General features: G+C 36.4%; 1 protein-coding gene across 2 annotated transcripts in view; it reads left to right on the forward strand.

The window, feature by feature from the left end:
- The window catches only part of GABRB3 (gamma-aminobutyric acid type A receptor subunit beta3), a 224,982-nt gene that overhangs the window by 195,456 nt on the left and 16,556 nt on the right, over positions 1 to 12,970 (forward strand). For both annotated transcript variants that reach the window (XM_088454039.1, XM_088454040.1), the window contains exon 7: positions 9,320 to 9,472. In XM_088454039.1, coding sequence (XP_088310165.1) covers positions 9,320 to 9,472 — 153 coding nt within the window. The remainder of the gene's footprint in view (positions 1 to 9,319; positions 9,473 to 12,970) is intronic.

Here is a 12,970-nt window from a genome sequence, read left to right on the forward strand (position 1 = left end):
TGAATGAAAAAAATATCAGATTACTGCATAAAAAACACATAAAAGGGAGCTTCCTGTAGAAGAGTAAGAGAGTTATTGCAAGCAAAGTCTGCCCAGGCAAGGAATAATTCCATTCCATTTGATGAATCAACACAGTTACAAAACTGTAAAGCTATAGTCAATCTGTTGGGGACTGATGTTTTTTTTTTTTATTGAAATTGTACAGTTTTTGGCATTTTGAGTTGAGGTTCTTTGATTTGTGACTTTGGTTTAATAAGAAGAAACTTCATGGGTTTACTATGCTCATGAAGAAAACTCCTGGATAGAGCATCATCCTGAATGTTCTTGTATTTTGGCCTGAAGATAATGATACAGATGAACCATGAAAAGATTAGAGAACTTTTACCTAACAAGAATTAAGTCCAATTTCTGGGGAGGATTAAGGTAGTATACACAGAGCAGTGTACCATACTAAATTCATGTCTTATCATCTTTCAAGAACTTAGGAGTAGAATAATGAACAAAAAACATAAACTTTTGAGGAGTTCAGAAATACCTAAATGATAGAGACTGAGAAAGCTGGATAACTCCAGCTTGATTCTGTTGCCAGACAATTGAAATGAGCACCGTATTGTTCAGCAGTATTCAGCCTTCTTTGAGTAAACAAGATTGATGTCTTTCTTTGAGACATGGGTCATCATACAGAATAACTATATATTAGAAACGTGAATCTGCCAATGAGAAGACTCCACTCTGTGAATCAAGACTAAAGGTCCAAGCTTGAGTTAATTTGGCTGGAGTGATAGAAATATTTGTTTATATCTAATGGAGAATCTAGGTATTAGTTTAAACTATGCTTGCATCTATATCACAGGTTCTCAAACTCGGTCCTCAGGACCCCAAACAGTGCATGTTTTCCAGTTCTCCTTGCAGAATCGCAAGTGAAATAATTAGCTCCACCTGTGGATCTTTTAAAATGTGTGAGTAATAACTACACCTGTGCATCTGTTGGAAGACCTGCAAAACGTGAACTATGTGGAGTCCTGAGAAACGTATTTGAGAACCACTGATCTATATTAACAGGTTTTCATTTATTTACAGTCCTCTGAAAATGTCTCCATAATGTTTACCTTGGGTCCACAACATCTAATGGTAATGAAGTACTGGCTCTGGTAGCATCTTTCTGAGCAGCAACCCTAGTGGACAGTTATTGTACCATCTGGGTCAGGTTTTGAGATTAATTAGCAAATATTTGAGCAGAACGTGACACCATAGTCAACAGTAACAATAGCCATTTTTAATGTAATGTTATAACCTCATTGATTCGTAAGTAAAAACTGAAGCTCCTTTTGTTTTTCATCTCTAACATCCCCTCTTCTCTTAGTGCTATTTGTGCTCACCGGTACCATTGATTAAAAATATATGACCTTAATTAGTGATGGACTGAAGCATTAAGGGTCCACAAAGTGGTGTGTGCATTATAATGTGTGCTGAAGGGACATGGCATGCTGCCAGAGGGGATGTGACTAGATGCCAGAAGAGTATGATCAGCCACTAACCAGCAGTGACTGAAAACCCCATTAAAATGTGTGTTAATTGGGTTTTAAACTTGATGAATAGGATCCATTATGTATTAAAAAAGTAATCAATTGTGCAATAAAAGCACTATTAAAAGCAGAAGAAGATGCTTATGTGTCATCCTCAGATTCATTGTTGTGATATTGGAAATAGTTGTGCTTCCATTCATCCATGCCACTTCTGATGGCCACCACCAGGACTCCATCAACTTCTCCTCTCTTTATCCCTTACTTTTCTTCTTTTCTTCTGCTAAAGTTGGTAGAGAAGTGTAAGAGTAAGGGAAAGGCAATAATATGTGTAGAGTAAAAGTACAAGTGGAGAAGTGGGTGGTGGTGCAAACAGCAGAAGAAAGTACAGTATGTGGGGGGGGGTTGTCTAGATTTACCAGAGATGTGCGCGCACACATGATGATACAGAGGGTGAAAGACTAGTGCAGAGAGAGGAAAGGGAGAGACACTGACACATATCGAAGAAGGACAAGAGGCTATAACAGACAGGGAAAGGGAGGCACAAGCACATATAGGGGAGTGGGAGGCTGGCATACATGGAGAACAGCTGAGAGGCTGGTTCAGACTAGAAAAAGAATGGCAGAGACAGGAATAAAAAATTGGTACAGACAGGAGAATGAGAGACTTACACATTAAAGGCAGAGATGCTAGCCTAGGCAGGGCAAGGTAGAGAGACTGTCCCAGGCAAGGTAATGGCACAAGTAGGTAAATATGCAAAGATGAACTGGAATTTAGTTGATTTTATATTTAAAGGAAAAAAAAAAAGCTGTGGCATGGGCAGTAGCCTTAGTGGCATGGGCAATGAGGATGGTTTTGGCGAGACAAGGAAAAAGAGGATGGTGCAGACATAGGAAGGAGAGGCTGGTGCAGTCAGTGGATGTGTGCAGATATTGGCACAGACAGGATAAGGACAGAAAGACTGACACACAAAGGAAATACAGATAATACATAGGCAGTGGTAGGACAGAGGCTGTTGCAGCCCTATCTGCAACAGCCTCTGTCCTACCACTGTCTATGGCAGGGGTTCCCAACCACGTGCCTTAAGGCACACTAACAGTCCAGGTTTTAAGGATAGCCATATTGGAGCACAGGTGACTTAATTAGTACCTCAATACAAACATATAAACCATGTTAATATAGAAAAATAGAGGATTTTTTGTCCTTACAGCTATATTACAGTTCTTCTAAAAAAATATATAAGAATTCGTATTTCTGTTTAGGGGCTCTATTTATTAACATTATTTTACTAAAATAAAGTGAAAAATGGTGTTTTCACACCCTTTGCACATTATTTTAGTTTCACCTAAATTTAGTAAAATTCTACAAGCCCTAATTATCACACTTTTTTAGTAAGAGGATTGCATTTCCCATAATTGTTATGCGAAATGCGATCTGCCTGAGATTTACTAAATATAAAATGTGAAAAAATACCGGGGAAAGTCCTGTGATGATAACGCCACCTGGAGATGGCGTTATCCAGGGTTTCCCACGGTTCCCCGACTCCTGCTCTGCTCTAGCAGGCAGACCAGAGCCGGGTCCCAGTGTTCAGCTGTGTGGTCTAAACACAAGCCACTGCAAGAAAAAAACTCAAGTGTTCGGTGATGTCCTCCGCTGCTCCGGTCAGCTAGTCTCCTGGCTCCTGCACTGTGACCCTGATCAGCTGTTGCATAGAACAGCTGACAGGGTCACAGTGCAGGATGGGAGACCAGCTGACCGGAGCCCTGGAGGGAGGACATTACCGGAACAGCGATGACCGGAGGTAAGTGAAATTAAGGGGGGGGGGTCGTGATCGCGCGGCGGGGTGTAGTGGTGGCCAGTTGATGCATGTGCGGCACCTTGTCACTGTATTTTATCAAAAAAATACAGTGATAAGGCTGTGGAGAGGATTCACAGGGACAGATCTTTGTCGTAAGCTCTATCCCTGCAAGGGAGTTTAAATAAATCCCTGTGATATTTCCTAACTTCGCAATGCGAATTCAGTCGGAAATATCACACTACAATCTAAATGCGGATTGTAGTAAATAGGGCCCTAAAACTCCACAAAGTACAGTTCCAACATGATATTCACCACAAGCACTCTAAGGGGCCTATTTATTAACATCATTTTTACTAAAATAAAGTGAAAATGGGTGTTTTCACACCATTTTCACATTATTTTAGTATCACATACATTTACAAAAAGTCAACTTGAGTAGAATTCTACTCCAAACCCTTTTTATCACATATTTTTAGTAAGCAGATCACATTTCCCATAATTGTAATGGGAAATGTGATCTGGTCAGATTTACTAAAAATAAAATGTGAAAAAATACCGGGGGAAGCCCTGTGATAATGACGGTACCTTGAAGATGGCGTTATCCAGGGTTCACCCCGGTTCCCCCGACTCCTGCTCTGCTTTAACAGGCAGAGCAGAGTCAGGAGCCAGACCCCAGTGATCAGCTGTGTAGTCTAAATAATTATATAGTAAATGCATTTACTAGATAGTAAATGCATTTACAGGTGGTCATATGCTGCTTGTATCAATTTGGAGAGCTCCAAACCCTTATACAGCTTACATGCAGTGCACAGTTGAAACTCTAACCTCACTATTGCGATCAGTCTCAAGCTGCTGACGTTTAAGTGGATATAATTTCCCTGTAAAGTTTAAATGATGATTGGAGGGAAAACTAGCATACAAATATGATACATTAGATGCTGGGCATTTCTAGGTTACATCTGAGAGGAAGATAGAGGATCACTATTGTATCATAATGACCTGAGGGAAAATCAAAACTTAGTTTTCAGAGAGAGTGATTCATCATTTGCTTCAATGGCTAGCAAAGGCCATCAGTCCTACTAACCTTTCACAGTCTCTGTTAATTGTGCTCAAGATTCAAGTAACAAGCACTGAATCAGGTCATGCTTCACTTTGTTTTGTACATTGACCAGTGCTTTAAACCAGAATTGACTTAATTCCATTCCATGCTTAATCCTGTTCTCGCATCTGCTCTCCTTACAGCTTGAGTTACACAATTTCATTCTAACTAATAATGGATAGATTACTAAGGCTCTCTATTTATTAACATTACTTTTACTAAAATAAAGTGAAAAGGGGTATTTTCACACCCTTCTCACATAATTTTAGTTTCACATAAATTTACTAAAGGGCAATTGGAGTAGAATTCATAAAATTCTACTCCAAACCATAATTATAACGTTTTTTGTAAGCATATCGCATTTCCCATAATTGTAATGGGAAATGTGATCTGTCCAGATTTACTAAAAATAAAATGTGAAAAAATACCAGGGGAAGCCCTGTGATAATAACGCCACCTGGAGATGGCGTTATCCATGGTTTCTCCCAGTTCCCCAACTCCTATTTTGCTCTAACAAGCAGAGCGGAGCAAGGGCCAGACCCCAGTGATCAGCTGTGTGGTCTAAGTAGACCACAAGCTGATCACTGTGAAAAAAAAATAGTTAAAAAAAAAAACCACTTACCTGCATACAGGAACCAGTGATCGGTGTTACTGTGATGTCCTCTGGGGCTCCGGTCAGCTGACCTTCTGGGTCCTGCACTGTGACCCTGGTCAACTGCTGCATAGAACAGCTGACTGGGGTCCCAGTGCAGGAGATGGGAGACCAGCTGATCGGAGCCACAGAGGACTTCGCCGGAAGCACCGATCACCAAGGTGGGGGTATAGTGAGCCAGTCGGTGAATGCGCGGGCATCTTTTCACTGTATTTTTGGCGAAAAATACAGTGAGAAGACTGCAGATGGGATTCACAGGGACAGAGCTTTATCACAGAGCTTCATCCCTACAAGGGATTTCTGATAAATCTCTGTGATATTTTCTAAATTCAAAATATGAATTTAGGCAAAAATATCACCCTACAACTCGATTTTAAATGTGCATTGTAGTGAATAGGGCCCTAAATGTTTTCATTAATAGTTTTAGAAATAATAATTAAATAATACATATGCTGCTGAAATTTCTTGACATTTTACAGCAGTGGCAGACAACTTGATACACTAGTGTAACTTCAAACTGTCCTCACATTATCCTCTTTACATTGCATTACATTAAAAGACCTATATCTGTAGGAAATTATCAGCAGGCATTTTAAACAACTGTTGCAAACTTTAGCAAATGTGACAGGAAGGATCTGGGAGTCATAGGTGCTTCATTTACAGCATAAAATAGAAAAAGTAACTATTTTCTTAAGAGCCAACTTATTAAAATTATTGCATTATCCCTCTCCCATATGACTGAAAAATACCATGCAGTGACATATTTAGTTGAAGTACTAATAGAGCTGGCAGAAAAAGAAAGAAGGACGCCCTCCAAGTTCACAGCTGAAAAGTTTCAGGCAGTTATCCCTGGGGTCCATTGCCACCCATAAACCAAAAGGAAAAGCAAATACAAAATGATAGCACCAATCGTCTGACCCGGACCAAAGAGATACACAGTAAGTTGATGGTAATACAGTTTATTATATTTTATAAAAGACAAATGTCTTCATAAGCAGGTCCTCGATTTATAGTATAAATAAAGTGCATATGTGCGTTAAAAAGAAAACCAGTTTGCACATATAGTTCCACAAATAATATCACTGAAAATACATAAAATGAAATAAAAATAATAACATTAAATAAACAACAATAAATAACACAAATAAATTCAAGAATGAATAATTAAATATCAAATATCAGGTCTTGTTCCACATAATCTGTAGTGTATATAGTGTTGAGTATAATAACACAATCACAATATGGAGCCTTGATAGACTCTATAAGCTACTGAATCTAATTACCTAAATAATAAAAAATCCAAGCAACATAAAAAGTCTGAAAAAAAAATGTATTTAAATGATAGAGTCACTGATACATTCCAAACTGTGGTGTAATGCAATGGGTGCACCCCTAAGAACTCTGTGAAGAATGTATGAATAATCTTCCCTGGACAATCATTCCAATTGCAAAACACTCTGCTTGGAAGCTCTCCGTATTCCTCTGATTTGTAAATCCTTAAGGTGCGTACACACTGGGCGATTAAAGTAGACGACTGAACAATAACGATATCATTATCGTTCAGTCGTCCACTTTATCGTCCATTTTTAACACCAAGATGATGAACGATAACAACGACGCGCGTTCCCGTGGGTTGTTCGTCATTATCGTTCATCAAGTAAACATGCAGGCCAACCTGACAATGTCTTTTTTTCAAGCTGTTGAACATTTCCTTTCCCTTGATGATTGTCATGCTATATAATTTATTTTGACATGCAACTATATTTTTGTTTGATAGTGTTTTCTTTCTACAGGTTGTCGGTACTGCAACGGGGTTCAGGTTCACGCCAAGTTACCCAAATGTATACATGGGCCACTTAGAACAATAATTAATATGAAATAGTTAATTCGGCCTAACCCTTTTCCACTATTGGTGGTACATAGATGACCTGGTTTTTATTTGTCATGTGTATAATAATTCAGCACTTAATTTTGTTGCACATTTAAATCATAATATATATCATTTTAAGTTTACAGACTCCTTTAGTCACTTAAGCATTACATTTTGGATGTCATACTCTCTAGCCAAGGTGGTAGCTTTGGAAGATTACCAGCAGGAAAAGGATGCTAGTACATATTTACATTTTAGTAGATGTCACTATAAATTTTGGGTTATCAATATTCCCAAGGGACAACTAATTCGGATTAGAAGAAAAGTATCCTCTTCTCCTTTATACCTCAACATTGCTATTTTTAATATGTTGTGATATGTTTGAAATGTCAGTTATGTTTACATATTTTGAAATATAAAAATGTATACTTTAATATTTTTTGTGCCGCACCTGTTTCTTTTCTTGCAGACACAGCCACCAGTTTTTGTACATGTTAACGCCTGCACCTCATATTTTTATTTATGTTGCATTGATTGAGGAGAGGTCACCTTAGATGATTGGCTGCTTAGTTATATCAAAACAATATATATATATATATATATATATGTATATAATATTAAAATAATGCTTATTTTATTATGACTTGCACGTTTTCTGTTCCTTTTTATATCCTTTTATATCTGTTTATTATGATATATTTTCTAATAAATTAAATATTTTAACAATAATGTTTTAGTATGTTTACAAGTATTTTTTTTACCATATAATATATTTCAAACCATTTAAATTTATATTTAATTACTGGTGCTATGCAACTTGCAACATTCCCATTTCAAGTGATTATTGTGTGACGCATGGGACATTTGCATGCATTCAAGTATGTGAACTGTTTGTATACCATAATTTTTCCCGGGCATCATGCAGAGTTTTAAAAATTCCATAAGGAAAGGTGACATTTTTTTAATTTGTATATTTTCTACCAATGAAGTTTTGAAGACTTGGACTCCAGAAAAACAATTGTGTTATAGAAACAGGTTACGTACTTGAATATATGTAAATGTGCTGTGCATCATACAGAGCATAACCTACCCAGTTTTAGTGCAAAATGATGTTATTGCCTCCAATTTTCAAAATGGAATGCAAATATACTGTATGCAAGATTGCTGGAAATCTGCCACAATTGATCTCAAACCAATGCAAGTCATACAAGTCATCTGATATAATAGGCTCTTACTTGTAAAGTCGCCAGCAACACACCACTGCAATGTTCTGACCAATCGGAGCATTCCGATTAATTCCTATACCAGTGTCCACATATTACCTGCCATTAGCGTTGGGGCCTCGTAAGAGGCATTTGCGTCAAACAATATTAGGACCCTGATTAATATGTTTGGGGGAGTTTTTCTTCATTTTTTTTTTTTTATAAAATACTTTTTCAACAGTATATGCTTGCCATCTTTATTGTAATATTTTTTTCCAGGTCCCAGCATTATTTTCCACTTATTTACCAAATTTAAACACACAGTTAACAGCCATAATGCCAATGCACATTGCCAGCAGGTTGGCAACTTGGCCTCCAACTCATGGGCTATTAAAACCTGTGACTGTTAGGCCAAAGCTGCAATGAATTTGAGCAACTAAAAAGTCCCCAAAAACATGCAGGCTAACACCGCTAGGCATTATAGGAATCTATTACTACATGAAAACAGCACACAACATTGCAAAAAAAATGTGTTTGAGATATCATAATAGAAATTCATCTCTATTACATTTTCTCTTTGCTATAGTGCTTTTTTGTGAATACCCCAACTAGAAGTATGTAATATTTCTCATTTCCCACTCCTTGACATATACAGTATGAGCTGAGTTGTTTTTTTTATTTTTTTTTTAGAATTCATTTAAGGATTAGATAACAATTTTTGAAGCACCAGATTGCTTGAAATATGCTCCAAATAAAACTTGGCAGACATATTGTCATACAATAGCATGTTATTTGTAGTGGTGGTATAACAGGTTAAACTATCCTGACTAGTGGAAATTAGCAATGTTCCGTACATGTTTTTCTCTGGGTGAATATTTTAAATAAGCATCCCGTTGGAAGACTGTAATATTTCCTTGTGAGAGGACACTGGCAGAAAATGTAATGAAATAACATATGCACTCATTTTTCATATTCCTAAGTGCTATAACCTGAAAAATGTTTTAAGATTAGTTGGTGTGACAGATACTCTATACAGATAATTAATTCATAGTCTTGCCTTGGAATACTTGTTCGCAAACATTATTTAAATACAGATTTGTGACCAACATATTTTTGTTTTTATATTATTTCAGCAGAACTACTGACTCGTACTTCATCTTTGTTTTTTATTTCAGGTTCCTATCCTAGACTTTCCCTGAGCTTCAAGTTAAAAAGAAATATTGGATACTTCATACTTCAGACCTACATGCCATCCATATTGATTACTATATTATCCTGGGTATCATTTTGGATTAACTATGATGCATCAGCAGCAAGAGTTGCCCTTGGTATGAATATGCTAAATACATGTTTTCTTTAGACATGTGCTTATTAACAGAAGGAGAACTTTAAAACTGAAACTATACCCCTAATTGTCATCACAGACAAAATATTGAATAAATAAATACATAGAAAGTATTGAAAGTTAAAATTGCTAGAAATATCTAATTCACAAAATGTTATTGGGACCCGATGAAGTAAATTAATATTGTTTATGTTCTACTTTTTTAAAAACAATATTGCATAATGGCCAGTAGTAAATTTTACTAAATCAATTTATGGTGATGTCCACAAGTTGGTGATGCAACAATCAGAATGCTGACACCTTGCAACCACCAACATCACCTATTATCCCTTAGAATAGGAATATTAAGAATGTTGGACTACCGAACATCACAGCGGCACATCACAGAGAATTGAATTTGTCCCAATATGTCAAATTAACAAGCTAACATGTTTTGTAAGCTTTATTTGGAAATGCTGTGTATTACATGTGCTAAATACAATCTATTTGACTGATGATCGGATAGCCATGTGTGTGTTTTCTGGTGACCAAACTGCACCAGACCATTGCAATTTTGTCAGTTGGCCAATCACCTTAAAACCCAGATCTATACAATTTCCCTTTCCCAATGGGGGAACTTGAAGTGATGTGTTCACTCATTTCAAAATATACAATCAATTCAAAATTGGATTTTCCAATTTGATGACCAAACTAATTTTCACAGTTTGGCAAAGTGTAACATTTTCTTTCTTGGTATACACAAGTGAGTATTGTATTTTGTGTTATTAGTAAGGCTTCACTTTAGTAGAAGAGTGGAATAAATATATATTTATGAATGTAGAGAAATAGACAAACAATATGTAAAAAAAAAGCCCTCAAAATGTTTTTGTTCTTTCTCCTAAATACTTACACAAATACTTATCCCAAAATATAATCAGCCAGTTCTTTTTCAAGCACAGGAATACCAATATTTTATAAGGGGCTGATGCCGGTATAGAGTATAGGAACAAATGTACACATTTTTTTTAGCCACAAGCTGTGTTGCCACTACACATGGGTGCAATGCAAAAATCCCATAGGTGGAAGCACATTAGGATAGTGATTGGATTGGGAAAGTAAATGCTGGGGTGACCATTTGGAAAATTCAGTTTAATTGCATGCAACATTTAAACATTTGTGTGTGTGATACTGATATCAGTGACACTGACAATGACTAAAGTTTTTGTTTTACTAACTTTTTGTCTCTGATCAAAGTTTAATTTTCTTTATTAATGTTTTAATTCGTCTTAGGGGTATATTTACTAATGTATGGGTTTTCAGAAGTGCAGATGTTGCCCAAAGCAACCAATCATATTCTAGCTATAATCTCCTATAAGGTGCTAGATAAATGTTACATAGAATCTGATTGGTTGCTATGGGTAACATCTCCACTTCTAAAAACCTGCACTTTAGTAAATATACCCCTTAGTGTTCAGGCACTTCAGTGTTTTTTACACAGTGCTTACAGTGAGCAATAAGGAGGGTGAGAACCAACCATTAATTTCATACATATTTTCAGGACTCTTGGGTTTTCGCTGACAGTCTGGGTACATTAATGTTAGTGATTTCAGGATTGCACAGAGGCTATTACCATCTGCTACCTTTTTATGTTGTCTCAGATCAATATGGCTACCGTAGTGCTAGAGAAAGGTATTGGGCAACTGGGAAGTTGTTAACTGCTGTTAAGAAAGTTAGTACTAATTAAAGTTAAAATAAGAATAATACTTCATAGTGATATCCCAGACGGCAAGTAATTATAATACCAGTCCTTAATAAAATTAGCTTATTGTTGATTTAGTCCAACAAGCCAAATATAGATGTAAACACTGTCACAGACATGTATCTATATTTTATTTAAACAAAACTCAGATATTAAATTTTATTTTTTGTTTTACAATGTTCTTTTTATAGTTTAACATACAACTGTCATTTTTTCACATAACTAATATTTGTATATTGTAAGAAACAGATTTTAATCACAGAAGTGAAATTGGCATTCCCTGACCTGTATAAAAGCATATACCCACTTGCGTGCCAGTAAATGCCAATGACACCTCAGGTCAAACACAATCACTTTTTACATTCTCTGGCTAAACAGTGCTTGTGGTTACAGTGGTCATCAAATGGCCCCAATTTGTTTATATGCATAGAAGTAAATGAAAAACTGTAAAAAAAAAATGTGCTGCAATTCAAATGCTCCCAACCGCAAGTGCAATTTGTAGTGGATATGGGCTTGATTGGAACCAATGGGTATCTATTTACATACTTAATGGCTCATGGTGATCAAGCCGCAGGGCGAAACGCGTGTCCACGGTATCTACTCCCTGGTACAGCGGGGAGCAACATATGGCAGCTATTACTGGCAACTTGCTCTGACATCTCTCAGATACAGGTACTTTATCCAGTGGTGACTTTTCCTGCTGGCATATCCAGTCCCTTCGTTGCCTAGGCAACAAGGACAGCCTAACACCAAATATGGGTCAGTGTCCTCCCACTTACTTTTTCTTCCATCCGCACTGCCCAGGATCCCTCTCTCATCTGGGGTCCGCTTAGTGAAGACCTCAGACAGCAGAAGGTGATCAGGACTTTGGTGCTATACTTTACCATATCCTATTCCCCCTATGCTAAGGGATTGAACCCAAAAATTGACTAGGATATGAGATGGGTACATTTTAAGTGTCTTTTCCTGATCTGAAGCCTATATATTTTAGGTTGAATCCAAAATTTATGCATATGGTTCAGGTTTCAGGATTTACCCTGTTTAAACACATGTCTTGGTGGAAATTGAAAATTATGTGTACATACTCTAATAGCATGTAAATTTGGGTAAAGTGCAATTATTTATTGATTATTTATTGATTAATTGTGTTTATATGGAATACCTTGTGTACATTCACTGCATGTTTCATTAAATAGGGACATATGTTATGAATTTATTGGTTTTTGCAAAAATCACTATTTAACGTCACTATTTAACGGGCTAAGTGCAATATTAAGTCTTTGTATATAATTATTGTCAGTATGCAATAGGTGGATATACTGGGCTAATTTTGACTCAGTAAACATATTTGTATGTTTATATATCTACTGGGAAGCAATAATTTGTAAGGTATAACTGCCATAGCACTCATAGGGGGGCAATTTAATCCCTACACATTTTTTCTGTTATTTAATTACCGGTATTGAGTGCTGATTAATATTTTTCGCCATTATATTGAATGATTACAGGTTACTGAGCTTAATTATTATATAGGAAATATATCCCCCAATTTTTAGCTATACAACAACAATAAAGGTTAAGTTTTAATTTTTCTATAATTTCATATCATATATTTAATTAAGAGTGCCCCAGAAAGGGAATTTATTTTCTAGCTCTAGTCTAGAGGTTTTTTGTTAATTGTGAGTATGATGTATACTTTTCCTAAGCAGCGCCATCAACAAAGTGGATTATTCTATTATTAAT

This window comes from Taudactylus pleione, unplaced genomic scaffold (assembly GCF_031769625.1).
Source record: "Taudactylus pleione unplaced genomic scaffold, aTauple2 ptg000609l, whole genome shotgun sequence".
Classification (NCBI taxonomy): domain Eukaryota; kingdom Metazoa; phylum Chordata; class Amphibia; order Anura; family Myobatrachidae; genus Taudactylus; species Taudactylus pleione.